At 39.4% G+C, this 25,484-nt stretch overlaps 1 protein-coding gene across 10 annotated transcripts in view; it reads right to left on the bottom strand.

Moving 5' to 3' along the window:
• Positions 1-25,484, bottom strand: part of PAK3 (p21 (RAC1) activated kinase 3) — a 127,894-nt gene that overhangs the window by 7,341 nt on the left and 95,069 nt on the right. For 7 of the 10 annotated variants that reach the window (XM_043457831.1, XM_043457839.1, XM_043457833.1 and 4 more), the window contains 7 exons: positions 22,848-22,896; positions 22,422-22,534; positions 20,400-20,517; positions 18,860-18,959; positions 18,093-18,289; positions 2,992-3,129; positions 2,532-2,659 (listed from right to left, as the gene is read on the bottom strand). In XM_043457831.1, coding sequence (XP_043313766.1) covers positions 2,561-2,659; positions 2,992-3,129; positions 18,093-18,289; positions 18,860-18,959; positions 20,400-20,517; positions 22,422-22,534; positions 22,848-22,896 — 814 coding nt within the window. In that variant the 3' untranslated portion in view covers positions 2,532-2,560. The remainder of the gene's footprint in view (positions 1-2,531; positions 2,660-2,991; positions 3,130-18,092; positions 18,290-18,859; positions 18,960-20,399; positions 20,518-22,421; positions 22,535-22,847; positions 22,897-25,484) is intronic. The other 3 variants (XM_043457841.1, XM_043457838.1, XM_043457840.1) reach the window with 1 other exon arrangement.

Below are 25,484 nucleotides of genomic sequence, written 5' to 3'. Positions count from 1 at the left end.
TCCTTCTTTTCTTTCAGGGCCTGTAACATTTTACTGTCTCAGTTCTCTTCTATATGCATGCTCACTGACTGCTCCCTCCCTATCTTCTTCCTGGTTTCACGTCCTCTTTCCACCTCCTATAACTTGACTCTCATCATCTTCTTTTTCTAATTTAATTTCTTGGAGAGTTCATTCCTTTTCATGGTTCCAACCAAGCTCTCATCAGCCTTATGGAGATGACTCCCAAATATCCACTGTGTGACCTGATCTCTTTCCTGAATTTTGGTCCTATTTCTCTAATTGCCTGTTGGTTATTTCCTTTTGAATGTCCTCCTGCCACCTTGAACTCAACATTGAAAAATGTACATTCAATCAGGTTGACATATGGCAGAAACCAACACAGTATTGTAAAGCAATTATCTTTCAATTAAAAATAAATGATTTTTAAAAAATATATAGTTTTTTATACTATGAAGTTTCTCAAACAGGATACTGTTATGTGATGTAAGCTATAGGGGCTTTGGAGTCAGAATACCTAGGTTCAATCCACTCCTCTGCTTATCACAGTGGTTAAATGAGGTAAGCGACAGTTTCTTGTAAGCTATATCAAGGCCAATCAATGTTAGTCAGTGTATTATTATCCTCTATCACTTCTGCTTTTGCTGAATGCTACCATTGGTTTGATATTCTGAAGTCACTTTTGTGTTCTTCTTATGTTTTACATGCAATCAGTTACCAAGTGCTGCCTTTTCAATACCTTTTACAATGATCTCTTGCTTTGCCTAGGCCTAATCAACTTAATCCTGAATTGTAAGAATAACCTCCCCCCCATCTTCCTGCCTCCATTTGTTTCTGTTGCTAATTCTTATTGCAGACCACCAGCTTCGTCTTCCTGAACAAAGCTTCTATCATGTGTGTCCCTCAGATGACTTCAGTGTTTCCCCATTACCTACATCCCCTATGCTTTAGCCTGGTGTTCAAGGCTCTCTACAGTCCTGCCACCTGCAGCTGTCCTGACTTGAACTCTACTTCAGCCACACTATCTATTTTCTGTTCCTTTGAACCTTGCCTACATGCCTTTGATCAGGTGATAATCCTTCCATCTGAAATTCCTTCCCCTTTCCCCCTTAAACTATCTAAGACTGATCTGTCTTTCAAGGCCCAGTCAAACTCTTTCCCTTTCACAGACATCTTCTGAATGCTATAGGCCACGGACACATATCTCTAATCAATTATGACATTCACTGTTTAAATGACCACTTGGTTCCACTGAGTCTCTGAACAATCTTGTTTTTTTTTTTCATATTCCCAAGGAGACTGTGAACTTCTAAAGAATAAGAATCATGCCTTTAAGAGATTTGTATCACCCAGTGCACTTAAACCTTGCAAATAGAAGTTGCTCTATAAAAATCCATTTATCTGTGTCTTTTCTCAAGTCTTCCAGTGGTGTGAATGACATGTAAGTCTCTGTTTTCCAACCTCTAAAATGGACTAGAGCCAGAGAATGGAGTAATATGGACTTAAGGTAATACGCAGATCATAGCTTACATGTATAAAATCAAAAGATGCAACAAACACATTCTTCAATCTTCTCAAAATATCATTTTGCATCAGTAATTTGACTGGTTCAGATAAAAGTATTGTTGAGTAAGGAATTAACTAGATAATTGATTTAATTACATATATAACTGTATAGCTACCTTAAGTGAAACTGTATTTTCACTTATCCTTGAAAGAGACATGATAGAAATGTGTACAGGATGTGTATGTGGGGTGGTAAGAGGCGTGAAAAGACATGGAAATGATGTATTCAAAAGTTCCAATTTTTCATCTATAATTTGAAGCTGGAATAATGGGAGGACTAGTAAAGGGCTATTTCAGATAGGACATTTTCAGGCCTCATGACAGCCTGTGAAATGCTCACAGGTAGCAGAAAAGAGAAAGTCTAGCTTTCCCAGTTCCTCCAAATTGGTTTATCCCAGGTATGACTTAGGTTGGGGTAAGGTATTTTCACCTGAGTGTGGCTCTCTGTCTCTGGAAGGAGTTCAGAAGCAATAGGAACTTTTTTTGTTGTTTGGCTGAGAACAGACTGAGTCCATCGTTAATCACACTCTGCATGACCAAATATTATGCCTTTTGTTTAACTGGATTATGTGTTCAAAGTCAGGGAGGACAAGTAGTCACTTTTCTTGGCTTGGCTATTACAGATTTTTATTTTCTTCCCCGAGGGACCATCCCCAGCAGTGATCCTGGGCATGCATTGCTTTATCAATGTAAATGCTTTTTTCCCCTCTAAATTGGTTTGTGTGGAAGAAAGACAATCCAGGGCTCAAATTCAAGTTCCTGCATTCAATACTTGTGTGAGCTTTAATTTCTACATCCATAACAGGGATTAATAACACCCATCTTAGAGTGTTGTAAGAATTAATGAGATAAAATGTGTAAAAAATTTGGTATCAAGTAGGTACTAATTATCATCATATATACGAATCCCTGAGAGCCATGAAAAGGACAAATGGTTACAGAGGCACTCACCACTGGATGGTACTCACCCAGGCAAGCAGGTGCCTGCCATTTGGCATCACAAGCAAAGGGGCTTTGACCAGTAAAGCATTAGAGTAGCAAATGCCATGGAAATAATTGCATAGTTATGTAGAGAATTACCTCCGGCCAAGAGCACCTGCGTACAACATCCAGGGGCACAAGCAAAGTTTAGAACAAAACAGCAACACCAGAGGTTCACATTGTTTTTTCCCCTTGCAAAATAAGACTCCAGGAAGAACAAAAGAGAGTTCTAGTTTAAACTGCCAACTTCTCAGAAGAAAGGCCACATGCCAATCCATTACATGTTAGATGCATGCCTATATTTCTGTGCCTGTGATCTCAAATCAAATGGTTAGCGCCTAACTCGAACTAGGCATCTCTCAACAGAGTTCTCTGACTGTCACACATCGAGGTGGAAAAGCTCAATATAACGACTCTCTGTTTGTAACTGTCCTATTTAATTTTCACCTGCAAAAGCTCCTTGGCGGATCCTCGCCTATCCACATCCATCTCAAGACAGCGATTTAAAAAGTCGCGGAATACAGCAGACAGTCTCTCAGGATTCTGCAGCTCTGGAGTTCCGTTAGTGGCTATCAGATATAATGCCTGTAGAAAAAAATCAGAAAAATCTATTCAGTACATACATATTAGGATCGTGAGTTGACACAGAAGACACACATCCAGTTTCTTCTGATTTTTACCTTGGGTCTTAAAAACTCCATTTTAGAGAATGACGTTGGCATACACTGCAAAGTTTCTGTAACACTGAGAAATGATTACTCTTGGCAGTAACTGAGGAACAGTGAGGTGCCCTACCCTCAATAGTTTAGAAATAAGGTTATAAGGCTGTCCTCTGAGAGCTAAACCAGTAAAGTGAAAATGTTAATCTCTCAGTCATGTCTGACTCTTTTGCCACCCCATGGACTGTAGCCCATCAGGCTCCTCTGTCCATGGGATTCTCCAGGCAAGAATATTGGAGTGGGTTGCCATTTCCTTCTCCAGGGGATCATCCTGACCCAGGGATCAAACCTGGGTCTCCTGCATTGCAGGTAGATTCTTTACCATCTGAGCCACCAGGGAAGCCAGTAAAATCCATATAAAATGAATTTATCATTAACCACCTAGGAAATGAAACCAAGGAACTGCCTGGGAATCTGTGACCACAGAGTTAGGGAAATACACACACACATCTGAACACATTGATATAAGTATAACCTCTGGAAGGCACAGTTGCAAAGGTGATTGTAATTTACTAACTGTTTATCTTGATGGGAGAATATTTGTGAGTAGACCAGGGATGAACAGGGGCTTCCCAGATGGCTTGGTGGGTAAAGAATCTACTTGCAATGCAGGAGACACAGGAGACTTGAGTTCTATCTCCAGGAAGATCCCCTGGAGTAGATGTACCCCTATAGATTTTAATTAGGTTTCCCATGAAAGTCTAGCTATAATAGAAAATATAAGAAAAGCTGACATTAGTAATCCTGTATCCTACTGTAAGTTGTATGTGTGTGTGTTGGAGAGAGAGAGAGTCATTCAGTCATGTCCGACTCTTTGCGACACCATGGACTGTAGCCAGCCATTCTCCTCTGTCCATGGAATTCTCCAGGCAAGAATACTGGAGTGGGTTGCCATTTCCTTCTCCAGGGGAATCTTCCTAACCTAGGGATCCAACCCACATCTCCAGCATTGCAGGCAGATTCTTTACTGCCTGAGCTACTAGGGAAGCCCACTGTAAAATACTAAGTTGCTAATATATCTCCGAGATCTTAGTTGAGGTCACTGAGAGAGATCAACTCATGGTGTGCTGACAGAATCAAGGGCCCTAACTTTCAAGGCACACAGCTGGACTAAAGACCATGGTTAATTCACAAAAGTAAACTCATCTTTCAAAGGCTTCTGAGCTCCTGACAGCCATAAAAAGCTGGCCATTCCTCATGCCTCCTCTAAGCAAATTATTCTAGAGTATTAAGTACATATCAGGAATCATATTAGACACTGGAGATTCAAAGATGAATAATGGAATGTCCCACTTTCAAAGGTCATACAGTTTAGTCAAGAAGAGAGACTTACATATACCCACCATACAGTGAGACAAGAGCCAATCAGAGGAACGTTGCAAGTGCCAAGTCAATACAAGGATGAAGCCATTTGACACCATAGCTCAGAGAACACTTCACAGAGGAGCTTGACATTTGATTAGGGTCTTGAAGGATACACAGGAGTTTTCCTGCAGGTATCACCACCAGGGTTATGCCTGCCTATGCAACCAGACTCCAAACTATTATGAAGACACGCTCCCTCTTGAACTGGCTTGGACTTTGCAGCAAATTATCATCCCCTTTTCCCACCATGGCTCTGAATATTATTATCAAAAACATTTCTATCAAAGTCTTTTCCCAGGCCTGTTTTCATCAGCTGGTGAGAACATCTCTCCTCCATTCCAGAAACCTCCACAGATGTACTTTAGAAAGGGTTAGGAAGGGCCATTTCATCCAGTGGCTATCAACCTATAGCATGTATCGGAATCACCTAGAGGGGCTTGTTAAAAACAGATCAATCTGGAGAGGGGTCTGAGAATTAGCATTCTAACAAGCATCCTGTTGATGCTGAAACTGCTGGTTTTAGGACCACACTTTGAGAACTGGTTTATTCCACCCCATTAAGCAATGGGTTTAATGATTAATGCTCAGAGCACCTGTCCTCACAAGCCATCTTTGTTCTGTTATTAAAAGAAAATTGTTACTGCAAATGACATTTGCTGCCTCCTCCTAAAACACTCTTATTTCAGCTGGGCACAATTTCTGCCAATCTCTGCACCCTTTGCTTGCTTTTTTTCTGTTCTGTAGCCAAACCCAATCCTAAACAAACACATCTCTTTTCTCCCTTTCTACTCTCCCTAAGTCTGTATACATGCCATACTGTTTGATTTTCTCACTTTTCGTCTCACCTTTCTTAGCTCAATACATTCTACTCCAAATAATACTGCTCCTCACAAGTATATATATACACCTCTACTCAAGTCTTTCTCACCTCTCTTCAATTCATGTACTAAGAAAAAGACTGATAGGAAATACTCCAACATGTGAAAAATGGTTCCTCCTGGGTGGCAGGATTATTAATGATGTAATCTTTGAAAACATTTTTTTCAATTTTCCGAATTTTCTACAATGAATGTGACTGCTTTATTTTAAAAAATCCTCCAAAATACTATTTTAAAAATAAAATCTAAAAAGCTGTGCCATTCAGTTTACACAAAAGTTCTCAGCTATTTCTCTTTGTCCTCCTAGGATTAAACCTGCTTTTCATGCAGTACCACCCCTTGAGGGAAACAAAAACCCAGACAATTTCTTTTTCAGCTATTGTTTTCATTTTAATTGCAACAGTACATATTTCCAACTAATTTCCATTGCAGAAATCCACACTTTCAGTTATATTACGGTGGAACTGGCCTTTGTGGACTGGCCTGAGAACTTACTCACTAGGCATAATGCCGCTTCTATGGGAAAACGCACTCAGCGTTCCAAATAATTAACTTTAAAATGAACTTGCGTGTAAACTGGGCCCTATCTTTGTTAAAAAGAAAACTGCTACTCACTGCCCTGCTAATGAGAGACAAAACCAGTTGTGGGCAATACAACGATCAGAGCAAAAAGGATTTTCCTAGCAAAGTCAAATCTTAGCTGAAGAAAGATTGAAGAAAATCAAACTAGGCACAAGTGACCACATTCTGGTTTTTATCTAAGTTAGTGAAAGCTCAAAAGAAAATGGGCTGGCTCGGAAACTACTGTTGTTTAGTCACTAAGTCCTGTCTGTCTCTTTGCAACCCCATGGACTATATAGCCCACCAGTCTCCTCTATCCATGGGATTTCCCAGGCAAGCGGCAAGAATACAGGAGTGGGTTGCCATTTCCTTCTCCAGGGGATCTTCCCGACTCAGGGATCGAACCCGTGTCTCCTGATGGGCAGGTGGATTCTTTGCCCCTGAGCCACCTGGGAAGCCTGGCTCAATAATTAGACTAGACTTATTTTACTCACAAGGGCTTCCCTTGTGGCTCAGCTGGTAAAAGAATCTGCCTGCAATGTGGGAGACCTGGGTTTGATCCCTGGGCTGTGAAGATCTCCTGGAGAAGGGAAAGGCTACCCACTCCAGTATTCTGGCCTAGAGAATTCCATGGACTGTATAGTCCATGGGGTTGCAAAGAGTCAGACACAACTGACCGACTTTCACTTCACTATTTCACTCAACATAATACTCACCAAATCAGAAAAAGATAAATACTGTATGATATCACTTACATGTGGAATCTCAGAAATAAAACAAATGAGTGTATGTAACAAAACAGAAACAGACTCACAGATACAGAGAACAAACTAGTGATTAGCAGTAGGGAAAGGGAAGGGGCAGGGGCTAGATAGGGGAAGGGAATTAAGAGGTACAAACTACTATGTATAATAATAAACAAGCAACAAGGATATATTGTACCACACAGAGAATATAGCCAATCTTTCATAATAACTATAAATGGAATACAAATGTTAAAAATTGTGAATCATTATGATGTAATCCTGAAACTTATTATTGTACATCAACTATGCCTCAATAAAAAAAGAGATTAGAGATTTCCTTTGTAGTTGGTTGCTTCTTGAGTAAGAAACCCAGAATCTACTTGACTTCTCCTTCTTCCTCATCTAGAAAATTTTCGCTCCCCCAACTTTAGTAGCTTCAATTCATGCAACCTTTAGAAATGTCTTTCACACCCATCCTCTGTCCCTACTGTTACAATAGCCTCCAATAGGTTTTTTTTTTTTTTGGTACTTAAGCCTCTGTGTTCTTCAGTCCATACTCCTGAACAATCTGTCTTATCCAAAATCTCATCATGGCATCTATTTTTCTGCTTTAGCAATTTTTATTGGCTCTCTATGGCCCACAGAGGGCTTCCCTGGTGGCTCAGTGGTAAAGAATCTGCCAGCCAATGAAGGAGATGCAGGTTCAATCCCTGGGTCAGGAAATGGCAATCCACTCTAGTATTCTTGCCTCTTGCCTGGGAAATCCCATGGACAGAGGAGCCTGGAGGGCTACAGTCCATGGGGTCACAAGAGTCAGACAAGACTTAGTGACTAAACAACAACAATGTGGTCCATGGGCATGGTTTTCAAACTGTACTCCCCCAAATTCCCCTCAAGACTAGCTAAGTGGTAAAAGGGGTGGGGGAAGAAGATAGATGGAGAGATTCTAGGACCCTATACCACATGTGTTTCAATCAGAGAAATACTTATTTTATTCTCTATTTATGCTTCCCTTGTGGCTCAGCTGGTAAAGAATCTGCCTGCAATGCGGGAAACCTGGGTTCGATCCCTGGGTTGGGAAGATTCCCTGGAGAAGGGAAAGCTACCCATTCCAGTATTCTGGCCTGGAGAGTTCCATGGACTGTATAGTCATGGAGTTGCAAAGAGTTGGACAGGACTGAGAAGCTTTCACTTTCACTATGCTTCCAAGCAAGGTTTAATTTGAACCAAGGGGTCACTATAGCTGTTTGAAAACACTGGACATAGTAAAGATTCCTTTGCATGGCATAGACGGTCCTCCATGATTTGGCCCCTGCCTCCCTTTCTAGTTCTCCTCTCTTTTCATCTGAGAGCCCTGCTTCCCCCACTTTCACATACATACACGTATTAGACAAAGCTCACATGCTATTCATGCCAATTAGTTCTTCATCCCTATAATAAGAAATGCCCTTTCATATCTGCCTCAAATGCTCTTCCCTTTAGTGCCTGGTGAACTTCTACTTGCCCTTTAATTTCTATTTCAAATGGAACTTCCTTTGTAAAGTCTTCTCAATCTTTCCCAGATAGATATGGTGAACAACCAGCTCAGTTTTCCAGGGACTGTCCTGGGTTTTACTACTGAAGGTTCTATGTCTCTCAATGCCAAGCAAACTGGGGTGGCAGTCACCATGGAGATAGGGTTAGCCCTCTCCTCCTTTGAGCTACTATACCCCTTTGTTTATATATCTGTTTTCATGTTCAAGGGTGAATACCTGTTACTTGTTCACAGGTCTGTTTCCCTAGACTGTGAAGGTAGGAATTGTGTCACAAGCATCTCTGGATTTTGTGGATAGTGGCTCAAAACAGGTGATCAATAAATATTTTTGTTGCTAAATGAAATGAAAACCAAAAGGTATAAACAAATCTCACTGAGATGGGAATATGACAGACTTTGCCATACAAAGTATTAAAGCTCAGAAGCTAAAGCGAATGAGTGAACATATAAGAAGATACATAGAGAATGACACCCTTTCTGAGTTGAATAGGCCTGGAATGCGGGAACTTCTGACTACCCAACTCTTCAGTGTGAGAGAAGGAAGAGAGTGCCATGAGCAATGTAGGTAAGGGGACGCCATCAAAGGGAGGGAAAACTGGAGAACACCACAACATGGTAATCTGTTGTGGGCAAACCCAGAGAGCAAGTGAAGACAATTAGTTCTCTCTAGAACTGGAAACACAGAAACTTAGTCTTCTCTGACTGATCTTGAACATAGAAAGAGCTCTTGATTTTTCTTCTGCTACATCATTTAACAAGGTCTGTTTTACTCCTAAGGTGAGACAACATAGCCCCCATGACCTACTGACCTTATTTATAATATTAGACAGACAACCTTTGGTCAAAAAATATTGCCTTTCTTCATTGTGATATACATATTACCTGGAAGTTTCTGGTGTTCTGGAATTCTTAATAAGTTTACATCCCTTGTTAAATAACAAACAAATGTTGCAGTTTTCTATGGATCCTGATGTGCAACTAAATTTACCTAAGTACTCAGCACGACTTTACCCAGCTGGAGGAATAATTCAATTTACCTTATTGGCAATTTCCTCAGTTAAAAAAGATCAAAGCAGTCATCTTAGAAGTTACCACATTTCTCCAAAGAAGTCCCCAAACAATCCATAGGTGCCCAATACATTTTCATTAAGGCAGTTTTGCAACTGGACTAACCATTTAATTAAAAAGCTTCAGTTTGTGACTCAGTTCATTCTGACAGTTTGTAAAGTTTAGGAGACTCACATGGAAATAAGTTAGTAACCCTGAGAGGCCCCAGCACTGATATAAAGACTCCCTTTACAAAGAGGAGAGTGGTGGAACATTTCTTTCTAAGTTGAATATTTGGAACTCAAAATACATTTTCCCGTGGAAATGGTGTTATACATAGTGAACAGGCTCCCAGACTAGCCCATAAAAATCTATTTAACAAACCATGTAACAATAAGACCAAGAGGGCTATTCATCTATATCTTAATATCTGTATAAATCCTGTTTCGTGGGAAATACTATTAGTTAGCATTTACTGAATGATTACTATTAGCTCACATGATTCATACAACAATCCCCTGAGTTATACTCGATTATGACCAATTGACAGATGAAGAAACTGAGGGTGGTAGGGCTAACATAATAACTTGCCCAACATTACACAATTAGCAATGAGGGAGTCAGTATCTGAATCCAGGAAGTGTGAGCCCAGAGTCCATATGCCTGACCACTTCACGGCACCACCTCACAGAGTTCCCAACTGCTGTGATAGTGGTTGTCGTAAGCAGAGGCAGACAAGGACTCTTCAAGAGATGGGACACACTGATATAAGACCAGGTACAGAAATTTCATGGTCTAAAGGTATTGAGATCATATAGAGTCTGTTCTCTTATTACTGTGGAATTATGTTAGAGACCAATATCAAAAGATTTGAAAATAACCCACATATTTTCAAACGCAGTGTGACATTTACCAAGAGAGCTCTGTGACTTAACTATTGAAAACCTCAATAAAGTTAGAAGACTGAAAAATCCTGGAGGGTGACTGCAGAGAAGAAAGCATTTAAATGAGAAAATAATGTCAAAATGAGAAATTAATATCAAAGATACTTTAAAAACTCTCATGTATTTGCAAATTAAATTTCCATTTTTAAATGAGGGCTATATCTAAGAAGCCATGGTCTTATATCCCTGGATATGTTTCAGAATCTCCTAGTTTACAGTCTATGGGAACTTGAATAGAATTTGTATCCTACTGTTGTGTGAAAATTGTATAAATCTTAATTATGTCAAATTGGTTCATGGTGCTTTTCGGGTCTACTATATTCTTCTACTTCTCTGTACATTCATTCTATTAATTTCTGAGAGCCTGATATTGAAACTTCAACTAAAAAAAAAAGAGAGATGAGACACACTGAGCATTTGTAACTCCACCGCTACCTTTAACAAAGGGGATGGACCCTTTTGAGGTCAATCGTTTTACAATTACACTTGGAAATGGGGACAAAAGGCCCAGTTAGGTTTCCTATTGTATTCACCAGTATCTGTATATATGTTGAGTGTTTATAAGCAGCGTGTCTTCTGGTTGTTGCCTATAACCTACTTATGTCCCGATTCCTTTCAACTACCTTTGAGTGTTTTATAGGAGAGATTTGGCAACAAGTGACTTGACACCTTATGACTTAGAGGTTACTTTTGACCTGGGATTTCAGAGGTTAAAGGCCAGAGTGTATTACTGCCTCTGATGCGTTTATGGATTTCATTAAAGGCCCTGACATTTCTAAGAAGAGAGTAAATGTGGACAAATCTACAAAAAAGTTGTTATAACTAATGTTGTATTCCCTATTTTGACTTATTCAACCCAACAGTTCAGTGTGATAACTGAATAAGCACTGTGCTCTAATTTAGTTCCTGACTTGTCTTGTATAGTAGGTCTCATCTGTCACTAAATTATACATGGTGGGGGGCTCTGCTGTTATTGTTTAATCCTTAAAAAGTCATTAAAAATTGAGCTATTACAGATCTATTCCCTTATTGGTTGATGGTAAAAGGTAATTAGGTACCACCAACAGAGGTGTTGAACTACCTTTAGAGTGCTCCTTTCAAGCATAAAAAAACTGGCTATTGCCAGAAAATAAAGACCAGATGACTCCAACAATGTACATGCTCATTTTAAACTCTCAGGATTAATAGTGTTTGTCAAGAAATGTGGAGCAGGCTATGTGTGCTCAGGGAGACACCCTGGGCAGCCCAGGAAGCACCCAAGCTTGAGAACCACAAGGGGTTTGGAAGTAGAGGAGGGATAGGCATAGAGATAGAAAAGCAGGAAAGCAAAATGGGGCAGGAGGTAGAGGAGAAAAGCTGTAAGCAGCAGAGGTAGCAGAACACAGGGCAAGGACTAGGGCCAAAGGACCATGGGGAGAGAAGGTGGCTGGTGGAGTGACGAGGAAGAGAAATGAAGATAAAGGCTCCACAATTCAGAGAGGTCAAGGGGACCTGATCCTAGGATCCATTCTGCTACCTCCCCATTTCTCTGGTCCTTCTCCCATAAAACTTCTCAAAACATCATCTAACATGTGGTCTGTTGACTTCCTCATCTCCCATTTTCTCTTCAACCCACACCTAGTTTCTAGTTTCAAAGTACTGTTTACCATTATATGTTTATTCCGGTCTCATTTCAGAACACTGGAGCAGGAAGGTACTAAGTCCCTGATTCTTTGGGGCTTTTCCAAATTAGCATGTTAGAATCAAAAACCAGCTGGACTGTGATATGACCTGTGAAACATGCATTACTGCTTACGTAAACTGGCTGCAACTTCTGTTTTATATGTAGTTCATCAGCTGAACAGCTCTGTACACAATAACACGCACATCTTCTCAGTACAAGCCAGTGTAGAAAATGGGTCCCTGCAACAGCTTTATCACTGTTGTGCTCTTCCCTGGCTTCTTACCCAGCCCCACATGCAGCATGTTTCATTTGCATCACGATCGAGTGTCTTTCTTGGTAGGGAAATGGGGTTCTTTCCACTCTGTGGAATACAGACTTAGTCGGGAGATAATGAGAGAGATGTCTCCAAACAGCTTTCTTTGTTTCTTTCTTTCTTTTTGGCTGTGCCACTCATCAAGTGGGATCTTAGTTCCCCAGCCAAGGATCAAACCCACACCCATTGCATTGGAAGCATGAAGTCTTAACCACTGGACCACCAGGGAAGTCCCTCCACTCAAGCTGTCTGAAGATCACAACTCTAGAAGCCCTCCTACAGACAGTGCATACTCAAACCTGGGCCCTCCTGGCACTCATGGGAGGCTGGAGCATATCTACAGCCTAAGAAAACAGAATCAGAGACAGAGACCCATGAGTTTCCCCCTTTATTTAACTAAATTTCATGTGGAAGCCTGATACAGAAAACAAGTTAATGAGGGAACTATTTTGGTGGACTTGAGAACCACATGACCTCCCCATTGGGCCCCAAGGACCTCCATGGAATTCTAGGAGTCCATGGAATTCACAGAGTTCACGGGTAACCAGTAATCTTGTCAAATTCCACTTGTTTGAAGCAAAAAGAAATGAGGCCCAGCAAGAAGTAATCTATGCAAGATCATGGGGCTCCTGATGGGTAGACCTGGGAACAGAATTTACTCTTCAACTCACATGATAAAGGAATCTGGGAACAGAATTTACTCTTCAACTCACATGATAAAGGAATATCAGTCCTGGCCAACAATAAGTCCCTGGTTACCACGTTTGTAATCTCTCTTTGCCTCATCTTTGCCTAGTCAGAGTCTCAGACTTTTGTTTGCTGTGGAATCAGTTTCTCCTTTGGCTGTCTTCTGGATCATAAATCACTGGTTTGAACTGTCTGCTTCTGAATTACAATCTAAATGAGACTTGCAGCTTTCCTATGGCTAGGTCCCATTTTCCTATGTTAAATTCCTGACAACCAATGAGTCTTAAGAGCTATCTATGTTTTGACAGGCAATATTTTTCTGATTAAAAAGAGACTCTGTTACTGTTCTATAATTATTTTAGTTGCCGTTATCCCAACTCGCCCCTCCTTTTAGGCATAGGTTTACCCTCAAAGTAGGTGGAGTGTCAACAAACCATCAATAAAGCTTGCTGTTCCATAGAGGCTTATGGAAAAAGAAGGGAATGCTCCCAGCTCTTCCTGAAATACATTCAAAACAATATTGACAGAGTGCTAGCAAAGTACGCTTGCTTCTCTGGCACTCAGGAAGTTTATATTTGACTTTAATTCCATCAAACCCAGACATTCCAGTCCACAACACAGGTTCCAGTGGTTGGAGGGAGCTCAAAGCACTTTGGCCCTTAGTTGCTGCTTTTTAGTGCTAGAGACTCTATTCTGCTTAATTCTCTTCTCTAGGCATATAAGCTAACCACAATTCCCCTAGTTCTATAATAAAAAAGAAGAAACTAACACTTGTGCAGTGTTTCAAGTGTGGGGATGGGGGAGTAGGGAGCCTCTACCTGTAGACAACAGGTCTCGATTGATACTTCTTCCCACCCTTCTCTCTCACCATACAGGTTATACACTCCTAATTATGAGCAGTCAGACTGATGGCTTTATTATCACCAAAACATGTGATGTACACAACAGCTATCAGGTGGTAATGATGGACTCCATTTATAGGAGAAGCAAAACTGAAAAAGAAATTGGCATAGCAAGGAGGTATATGCTGAACTAATGTCATTTCTTTTTTGATAGCATTGCTGGAAACAGTAAATCAAAGAATGCCAGAATGTGCCAGGATTTTGACAAAGTAATTCATGATGTCTTTTTTAGATGAAAAGGAGAAATGTGCCCAGAATAAGAGCATGCTCTTTTCTGGTTGAACAACCAGGCTCAAAGAGGGCTGATGAAGAATGGTTTTTTCTGTTTAGACAGGGTTCTACAAGGGACTAGACACAGAGCTTTGTATTGTTATTTGATCTAGTCCTTGGTGTAAAAACCTGACCTCACTGGTTCTTGAAGCTTCACAGGGATTCTGATGTACAATCAAGGAGGAGAACCACTGGTATAAGATAGGTGGATCCCATACTCTCCTAAATACTGTTTTTAGCCTTCAGATATCTCTTTTTGATACTGATCATTGTCTTCCAAAGATCCAGTGTTTGATATGGCTTCACAGTTGCTTAAAGCAAGGGTAGAAAGAGAACACCTAAAGTTCATCTCAAGCAGGATAAAGGTCTGGAAAGTTACACAGAAAAGGGGTTCCACCCACAGGGTCCAGTAGGATCCTCCACTGGATATCACTGAAACGTTTCACAAACACCAAAATCCCTCAAACCCATTGACAAGAACAGCCCCATTATGTGGAATGCCAAGTTAATAGAGGCACTCTCTTAGTGCTGAGGAAAAAACAACAACAACAAACCAAAGATTTGTTTTATGGAAATGATTGTGCCTCCTTATTTAGAATCAGGTCATTATAATCATAGGTTTACAAAAAGATATCTTCAAATGAACACACAAGTTGGGGAGAGGAGCAGTATACCAACATTTGATTTGCATATCCACAGAGAAAGTTCGAATTTGACTTCAGTCACTTTGGTGAACAGAAAGAACAAGGCACTTTATTATTGGAGGCTGCACCAAAAATGGCTGTGGGTCACAGAACAACACATTCAAGGCCAATTACGTTGAGTGCACAGACTTCAGGCAGTGAGGAACTTGTCTCCTCTCTGTCTCTGAAAGAGTACCAACCTTATAACATTGGTACAGTTAACAACTCTTTAACCTTTAAAAGCCCTTTTATGAGCAAATTAGGTCAATTAGTACAGAGCAATTTACTTTAAAAAAAATCCCAACTGCTTTAAAACTAGGGAGGAAATGTAGCTAATTCCTTGCATCAGTGATATGTTAACAGGCAATATTCCAAGAGGGCTTGCTCAGTTCCAACTGACACAACAGGGACACACACACACACAAGCCACAGCAAAATGCCAACAGCCTTTGAATGTATAGTCCCAGCAGTAACTTCTGCTCCTCAGTGTAACCCGTTCATGGTAATTTATACTGAACCGTGTGGGACCTTCCACTCTTCAGGAGGATGCTACTGTGGAAGGGAAGTGCTTGGGGGGAGTGGGGAATCCAATCTCCCTTCATGAATGGGTAAAAAGTATTCTAAGCATCTGTTCTGTTTCCTTTCTCACTTTTCGATTGATATATAAATCTCTTTCTCCCTTTCCTTACAATGAGTTAGACACCGCGCTAGGTGTTCACATGCATGATTTCATTTAGATTTCATACTAACTCTGCAAGAGAGATATTGTCCCCAATTACACACAGGAAACAGGGCATATAGAGGTTTTGGGTCACCTGCTGAAGGTCACAGAGCTGGCAGGTTGTGGAACCAGGACTTACCCAAATCTGCCTGACTCCATAGGCCAAATGCTTTTCATATTAAAATGTTAGACTTCACTCTACCACTCTGTCTCACTTCCACTTCCTTCCTTTTGTTCATCTTCAAAGCCTAAAGTGGTATACAGGTGGTAGTCTTGGAAGGATGTTAAAGAAAGAAGGACTAAGCCAGCTCTGCCATTTTCTATTTCTCCACACATGCTCTGGTCACCAGAATTCAAGAAAACACAGGCTTCCAACAAGGTCATGGTATGTGTTTTTCTGTCCAACCTCTCCAGCATTTCAGTGACTATATTTTTCAAATCCCAAATAAGGGCATATAGCCAGGGATACTGGATTTTATTTAAGAGAACAGGAGGACAACATATTCAAAATCAAAACTTAAAAAGTCCTTGTGGCCCCTGGCAAACAAATAGAGGGCTGCCTCCATACAGACTTGATTGAGTCACAGGAGGTTGATCACACACGGAGAATAATGAGCATAGTTACAGTAAATCCTTATCAGTGGAATTCAACAGGGTGGTCTTTCTGACAGATCTTTTTGTTATAGCTGTAATGTAGGCTTCCTGAACCTGTGGCTTGTTAATCTACAAGTACTTGTTTAGATACAAGGCTTCGGATCCTAAGAGACAAGCTGTTAATTATTAGCTCTAATCCCAGGCTAGAAGATGCCCATAAAGATTACAAGTTGTTTCCTTTTTTCTAACAATTAACAGCCTTGCTGAAGAGCGATCAATTGTACTTGGGGAACTGAAGAACGTAATAAATACATTACTGAGGCCAACTGCTTTACAGAGCCATTTATTTAATCCTGAAATTTTGCAAGCTGTAAATTACTCATTAGAAGGCAGAAAGCAAAATAGCCATAATCTTAGTTTAGTGCCTCCAAACTCTGAAGACTTAGAGGAGGAAATCCATGGAAACAAGAGGCCTGGTGTGTTCTTTCACTGCTACTTCTTAAAGGGCAAAGGTGGTTAGACAATAAGGACAAGCCCATGTAATTATCCATAGGTCAGGGGTGGGTTTGATTAAGTTCCTGGAGGACTGACCCACAAACAGTGGGAAAATGCCCCTTCTTTTTCCACTCAGCCCTGCAGGCAGCTAATCACTCTGCATGTCTCACTTCCAGATTGTTTCATGAGCCCAGAGCAATAGCCCATAGCAGTCATTAGGGCACTCACTCCTATCTGTTATTTTCTAATCAGTGCCGGGTCTAAGACAAGAGGCCAACTAGCAGAGAAGAATTAGGAAGGGGCAAAGGGGACACTGTCCCCCTCTCCATACACAGGGAATGCAGCTCCCAATTACAAACTGCTCCATTTCAAAATAACTAGGTAATTAGTCTGTAAGTTTCTTTACATGTACCGAAAGCCACATATATTTGGCTTACATATGGATTTTATAAGCTGAACGTGTGAACGCTTAACCATGTACTAAGGGCAATGATTTTTATATACTAATGGTAAAATTCAGTTTTGGACTCCTAGTTGTAAGGAAGCCAACAATATGCAAGATGTCTTTGGCACTGGCACTCTGCATAGGATTTGAGATTAGAATTTGAATTGGTACATGTTTCCTTTTCTTAATAGTGTGATGCCCTTTATATATATAACACAGCTTCTGACTTACCTTTAGGCTTTATTCAACAAAACAGCTCCTGGCTCACTTCTGCACTGAGCAAGCATTTCTTTCATGTTCCTTTGCCTTTCTCTGAATGGGTGTTAGGCTCCAAAATGGAGCTTTTCTCTTCATAGAAGTAACCAGACCACATAAGGATCTAACCTCTGATTTTGCAGTAGCAAACTGAGTTATCCAACATAAACAATTTCCATTCATTTTTAACTTGACAGTCTAATTAAGTTTGTGATTTTGCCAGGCTGGTACTGTGTCTATCTTGTGCTCTATTCAATATCCACCAAGCTGCTGTGGCTCAATAAATCATTACTGATAATGAAACAAAATCTAATTTAAAAAATTTCAGCTGTTCTGGAAATGCATTTATTTACTTTGCTAAAAGTAAGTGTTTCCTATATAGATCATTTAACTGTGACATGTGATAAAAATACTGTTTTCTTCCCACATCTTGCTTTTAAAAAAAGCTATATATTTTTTTGACAGCAGAAAATTGTGCTACAGAATTTTAAAGACCCCTGACATTAGAAATAGTGTTATCAAAGCATTTGAAAAAACTGTTGAGACATCTTAAGAGAAACAGAAAATAAATAACTCACAGTAATTTTGAAAATTACAATTTGGAGCTTCTATGTCACTTGTCCCATCAAAGAGCCCATTCTGGTGACTTTTAGTGGAGACAAGAAATGACATTTGGCTTTTTCCCCTTCCCTGGGGATGAAGGACTTGAGTTTTCTTTTTACTTACCCTGAGTGGATTTTCATTAAGGTAAGGGGGTTCGCCTTCTACCATTTCAATTGCCATAATTCCCAGAGACCAGATATCAACTTTCGGACCATAAGCTTTTCGAGTCACCACCTCGGGTGCCATCCAATAGGGAGTTCCCACCATCGTGCTTCGTTTACTTTGCTCAGGGGTGATCTGGGCACAGAACCCAAAATCAGCTGCAGAGAACAAAAGTCAGTTAAAATCAGCTCAACTTATTTTTCTTTTACGAGAGGTCACTTTCAGATACGGTTGCACCTTCCTTTAGACACTGAGCTTCTGCAACTGCCTCACTCATATCCTTTTGTTATCCGATCTCTCAGCTGCTCCAGACTTTAAACTAGTCTGAAGTAACTGAGTGATATCATTTTTACTAGACCTCAATCCTGGTTCCCTCCCCATATTGTTCCCTCTAACTTATAGAATCTTTCTTTTATTTTTTTTATTTTTAATCTTAAGATTTTATTATGTTTTAGTATTATTTTTGACTATTATAGTATAACTATATATTACAGATTAGGTATTTGTCATCCAGCAGATAGAAACCACTAGATATTCTTAACTATTAACCCTCCCCAAATCTGGTCACAATACAGGAATACAACGTGAAAAAAATGCTTCACCTCAAACTGGCCTCTAAATGCCTTCAAACCCTCACTCTCAAGAGCCCTTTTCTTCTCAAGATAGACAGTAAAAAAGCATAAATCCCCTGACACTCTCTCACATGCCATCTGAACCATAATACCTACTCAATTTGACAGAGCCATCCATCCCAAGGAGAATATTGTCACTCTTTATGTCTCTGTGGATCACTTGGTTTGAGTGCAAGAAATCCAGAGCTTGGAGGCACTATTGTATCAGGAAGAAAAAAGTTCTAGTTATATCACAAAATGTTTTTAAAAATGTGTTTCATTTCTAGATAAATTTTGGGCAAGGGTACAAGCTTAAGTTGTCAGGTGAAATAAATTAAATGTTTCAAAGCCATTTTGAAATCATGTTACCATTTATATCAGTGATGCAACTTAGCATTATACATATGAAAGCTCCTGAATCAGACTTGGCCACAAAAAGTGACGGTGTGGTAAGTAGCACTACATTGTTAATACAGTCGAATGAACCAATTACTATAATCATACTTGGATCTACTTGTCTGAAGAATATGGATTCGGCTTGATCTGTTACAGATATAGTAAGCATCTGCTTCTGGGATATGATTAGATTTAGAAGGTCTGGAGTGGGACCTAGGAATCTGCATTTAAAACTAGTGCCCCAAGCTAGTTCTGATGGACAGATAGCCAGGTTCAGGAACCACTTCTAGGCTCTGAAGTAACTATAAGTACTAGTTTGGAAATGGCTTTGTGTTGTAATACTAAAAGATGAAACCACAGGCTAAAGGCTGAAGAATCCCCTGAATATTTTAAGTTTGATTTATTGTATGAATAGAAAATATATGAATTTGGTGGATATGTGTACATATTTGGGGAGGAAGAAATGGGAATGAGAGGACAGCAGAAGGAGGAAATTTAAGTGAATAACTTAAAAAACAATGAAAGGCTAGCTGACATTATTTGGCTTTGTTTTACTATCACTGATTTTCAAGTTTCAGTGGGTCAGAGTTCCTACTTGTGTCTATAGAAAACTTCAATGAATAGAGGGTAGAGGGTAATGCTCAAGATAAGACTCCAATGAGGAGTGTTTTTTTTTAAATATTGAGAAAATTAATATAACAAAATATCCTAAGTTTAGTTTGAAACTGGGGATATGTCACTGTTATTAGAAAACAGGCAGACACTCAGACCCATTGGAGGGGTCTGAGGGAGTTTCAAGATTGTACTGTGAAAGCAACTACTTTCTGGACTGAGGGAGGACCTCGTGTAAGCTGCCTTCCAGAAAATGATGGGGTTATAATGTGATCTGTATATGTACATGGCTTATATTGCATAGACAAGGCAAAATAACTATCATATAAAAATTCCCCCCAACCAGGAAGAAGTTCCATGTCAACATTACTGACTTCCATATTCACTAAGACTCCATTAGGCAGGCTTAGATATGGTACCCCGTGAATGGTATAATAGAATTCAGAAAGATCCATTACAAAGCAACTAAAATAAACAAGGAGCTGGGGAGAGAGGGTTAGGATTTAAATTGTTGTTAGGATCTTCAATTGTTTTTTAGTATAAAAGATGCGCTATTGATACTTTGACGTTATAAACAGTTTGAATAATCAAAGATAAAAAACTGCCAATGTGGGTGTTCTCATCAGTCAAAAATGTTCTATTTTCTTACCTCTCTGCAGACAGCTGCTATCTGTCCTTCATCCATACAGGTCTCTGTGACCACATCAGTCAAAGAGCCACCAGCCAAGTATTCCATGACTACCCACAGTTCATCACCCACTAAGTAGCTACAACAAGAGAGGAAAAAGACATTGACTCACAGGCCTAAGGAAGTGGAGACCCTTCTATATTTCCATTAAGAAGGCAATGTGCAGTCAGTCTCTGCATTTGGTCATGTTATATAACAAGAGGAAAATATCAGTTATGCTTATGAGACACTTCCTTTATCTTAGAAGAGAATATGCATGGAAATCAAAGGATCATGAGATGAAAGTGCACCATGGAAGGAAGGAAAAGAGCAAGGAAGTCTTTGGTGACTGACTACTGTCAGTCATTCCACTGTAGAAAGCTAATTTCAATGAACAGGATTGGTGAATAGCCCTTTTGGATCATTCAAGCCATAGTGTTGACCTCCTGGACTGAACTGCCCCATGACACAATTTTATAGGATAATGTACTCACATCTCAGCATTATTTTTGATGCTACTCAATTAATTACTGAAATCTTCAGATATTCACTGAATCAAAGAGAATCAAAGAATCATGTTGATGTATGGGAGAAACCAATATAATATTGTAATCCTTTATTGGATTACAATCCTTTACAATCCACAATATTGTAATTTTTAATCCTTTGATTAAAGTAAATAAATTTTTAAAAAGAGAATCAAAAAGATTCAAGTTGGCAATGGATTTACTGCACTGAAGTCTCAGTTCTGATAGAAGTTGGTTATCACATGCCCATTATCTTTAAGTAGGTATTGAGGAGCACCTCCCACAAGATCAAGTATGGGAAGGCAGGTCACCAGAGCAAATTCAAACCCCTAGGATAATCTGAAGGCATTTTAACAGTATGATCAGGTCTGTCTTTCCCCCTGTTTAGCAAGAGAGAGGCATTACAATGACTGGAACAATCCCAACAATCCTATCCTGCTCCCAGCTTGACGTCAGTATGAGAGGCATTACAATGAATGGAACAATCCCAACAATCCTATCCTGCTCCCAGCTTGACGTCAGTATGAAGCAAGACTTTCTATCCAGTGGTGTTCAAGCTGCAGTGCCCATAAGATTCACTCAGAAAGCTTGTTCAAAAGGAAAATTCTCATTAAAATTCTCATTTCACAAAAATGAAATACCTCAGTAGTTATGGAGAATGGCCTAGAAATCTGCATTTTTTTACAAATGCAGTTTTTACAAAATTACAAAAGCAGAGAAAAGTGACTCTGCTGTAGTTGGCCCCTAAATGACACTTGTTTTGGCCCCTCTTCTGCCTCCTTTCTGTACCACTGGTCCACCTGGTATAAAACACAGAAAGCGAGATCTTAAGCTCACTGAGGTTGTAGACTTGGTCTTATTTCCTTTGTATCAACCCAGAGTACACAGCACAGTGGTGCTAAACAAACACATTGAAATTGAATGAGACAGATATTAAATCACAAGTAAAGAGTTAGTGCTGTTTTTAAACACCTATTAATAACACACTGCTAACATAACTGATGAAAGAGACATTAATTACCTGGTCTAGGAAAAAGGTTTGAGATTAAAGTCTCAATTCCCTAGACCTCACTGTCAGTTCATCACAAAGCACCCATTAAAGCAGGGCCATTGTAGTCTGTCTTCTTTACTTAGATAGCCAGAGACTGCATTGGCTCCAAACACTTGATTAAATGTTTAAAACACCACAGCTCTCTACTATATGCCATAGTCTGTTTCCTGGCAATACAGAACCACAGTCTTCAAAAGAAAATTACACAAACTGCTCATGTTTAGAAGCAACACCATAAAATGTGTCTTCAAATGTTTAATGGGCGGACAAAGATAAGTGGGTACAAGTTTAGCAATAGAGCTGATGCTGTTTTGTAGCATTTGAAAGATATTTGCAGAATGGATGCTAAATGAATAGATCCTAAATAATTGACCATGAAAATTATATCCCGTAAAGAAAACAAGTAAATGATGAAAAAAAACTTACCTATCTAAATAATTAACAATATTGGGGTTCTTATTTTCCCTCATGACCAGAATTTCATTAATAATTAATTCCTTTTTGGGCTGCTGTTGAAGGTTCATCTGCTTTATGGCCACCTGAATCATGATTAAAAGATAAGAATGAATTACCATCATTAGACTAAACACAAGCATCCATATTTTTCAGCAACAGAGTCAGACATACAAATTATTTATCTTACTAGGATTTTTCTTAATGCCACAAACCCATGCTCCTTTTCTTTGGTCAATCATGAATTCATCACTCACAGCAGATACTTTGGACATCAATGAAGGAAACTTATGTCAACCCAGTGCTACCCATTTTGTCAGGCACAAATGCCATCAAAGAAGAATTCTGATCAATACAAATAAAGGAAAGTAAAAGTCAGAAATGAATGTTAATGCTTACCTCTTGTCCTGTGGCAATGTCCAGCGCTGTATAAACAGTACCTGAGGCCCTGTGAAGGCAAAAGTTATCAAATGAATAAGCAATTGAAGTGTTATCAGTATATTTCATTTGGAATAATATGTAACTATTTTCAGGAGAGGGAAATCAGAAAACTCCAGATTAAAGGATGAAGTACAAAAGGAACAACCATTTTGGATAGTAATTGCTTCCCAAACTATCACAATGTATCTCTATTGGTGGGTCAGAAACTCTAATCAGATGTTATGTGTGCCATGGAACTAGGCAGTCATGAATTGAGCAAAATGGCCTTGTTCCTTCTAGGAAACTCCTGGAATATTTTTAATACTCCTTGAACGTTGCACAACCAATACTGCAGTCCTTGATTAAACACTTTAGGAAAGATTATATCATCTTTTGCTTAGACAACTGTAAATTAATCTTTGCTTTTAACATATGGACAGACTGGCTTTTTCATATATTTCTAATTCTTAAGAATATCTTCATCTAACAAATCAATCATTCCCAACGCTGTAATTACCTATATTATCAACATATGGAGGAATAACAACGTGGCTTTACTCTTAAGCCTTTTTTCCTTTTTGTTAAACTTCTCAATAGCTTCTACTCTTAGGTTTCACTCCAGCCCACTATCTTTTAAAGTCTATCATTCCTTAAATCTTGGTAGTACTTATGCTTCTATTATAACTTCAGTTATAGGGTTCCCTTGCTTTGAAAATAGAAATTGTCTAGTAAAGCTGTATGCAGGGGAACTTTCTGTGAAACACACATGCATTCTGAACCACCTCCCTACTGCCATCCCCAAGAAAAAAGAAAAGCTTAGTCAATTTCATTGACATGTTTGTGGTGAATAAAGGAATGAGGATAGAGGTCCATTCTATGATTAAGCAGGTACTATAATGCCGCAATTTTATGATTTAAACTCTCTGGTAACTGCTGTTTCTCCTCTGCTTTCTGGTTATCTCCCTGGCTGTTTTGGTTTGTGACTCTAGGAATTCTTTCCTTATGTTATCTATTTCCTTGTTTTCCTCTCCCTTCCTCTCCGTGGATCAGCCAAACTATTTCTGACAGGCATAAGAAGTTAACATTACCTGTTCCTAGGGAATAAAATAGGTGGTGTAGTAGAAGGAATATTTGCTAACCGAGATCTGAGTTTTACTATCTGCCCTAACAAACTATATGATCTTAGGCTAGTCATTTCCCCTTTCTGAGTTTCAGTCCTCTCACTCAGAAAATGGTGATCACAATTGTTATTGTAAACGTATAATATATAATATATTGAGCATGTTGTGTTCTACACTAAGAATTTGATATAAATTATCTTGTGCAATCCTTACCATGTTTCTGTAAGGCAAGTGCTTTTACCCCCATGTTACAGATGAAAAGCCTGAGGCTGGGAGAGGTTAAGTAACCTGCCCAAGGTTATACAGTTTACAGTCCAAGGCCATCTGACTCCCTGACCTATAAAATACAGGAAAGGGGCCATCTCATTACTAAGGTTCTTTTATTCCATGATCTAGAATCCAAGGACTCTACTGCCCTCCTCACTCGGTGAGGATATTTAAATAGCCATTGGAATGAGACTGAAAAAGCACACTTGACTAATAGATTCTACCTAAATTTGGTTATTTCAGATATTCCTCAGGATCAAGGGTTTTATTAAATCTGTCTCAATTTCATGTTTGAGTCACTGGGTGCAGAGCACATAGTTGGCGCTCAAGAAGTATTTGTTCAATGAACAAATTAATAAAAGTCTTTTCAAGGAAACATGTAATTGCAATAAAACCATTCCTTTCTGTGAAGGAAACATTTCTTCTACTTAAATCTATGGAAAACACTTCTTTCTTGGAATAAGCTATCAGACATTCCCAATTTTCAGGGGCCAGTTTGTGATTTGTCCTTCTGAACTCAGAATTGCCTGGGTTCAAAGGACTAGATCATCTCAACCTGGTGTGTATTTCAGCTGCATAAGCCCTGAGCAATTACTTAAATCTATTTGCAGAGTGAGAGTGATTCAAACATGCCTTTACTTGGTTTATTCCTATATCCTCAGGCAACTTGCATAGCTCCTTCAGAGGCAAAAAAGTGATGACGTCTGCAAAATGAGCATCTATCTCATAGCGCTGCAGAGAATAGAATGGCACAATCTATAAAAACATTCAGCTCTGTGCCCAGATGAGAGGTGACACTGAATCAGTAACTGCTATGCTTTTATTTCTACTTTACATTGGAGGATAGTTGATTTACAATGTCGTGTTAGTTTCAGGTGTACAGCAAAGTGAATCAGTTATACATATACAAATATCTACTCTTTTTCAGATTCTTTTCCCATATAGGTTATTACAGAATACTGAGTAGAGTTCCCTGAGTTGGGTCCTTGTTGATTATCTGTTTTTATATATAGTATTGTGTATATGTTAATTCCAAACTCCTAAAGGTGGGGGATGGTAGCTGTTATTATTATCATTTATTGCTGCTATTGCTGTTATTGGTTTTATTCACTGAGTCATTACTTAGACCTTCCCAATCTCCCAGCCAAAGCACCCTTGCTAGTGTCTGCCCCTAAATTCAGAAAGGACAAAGGACAAAGGCGACCTATTTGAACACTTTTTAGAGCTC

This window comes from Cervus canadensis, chromosome X, assembly GCF_019320065.1.
Source record: "Cervus canadensis isolate Bull #8, Minnesota chromosome X, ASM1932006v1, whole genome shotgun sequence".
NCBI classification, from domain to species: Eukaryota; Metazoa; Chordata; class Mammalia; order Artiodactyla; family Cervidae; genus Cervus; species Cervus canadensis.
This window is presented reverse-complemented; position numbering and strand designations above follow the sequence as displayed.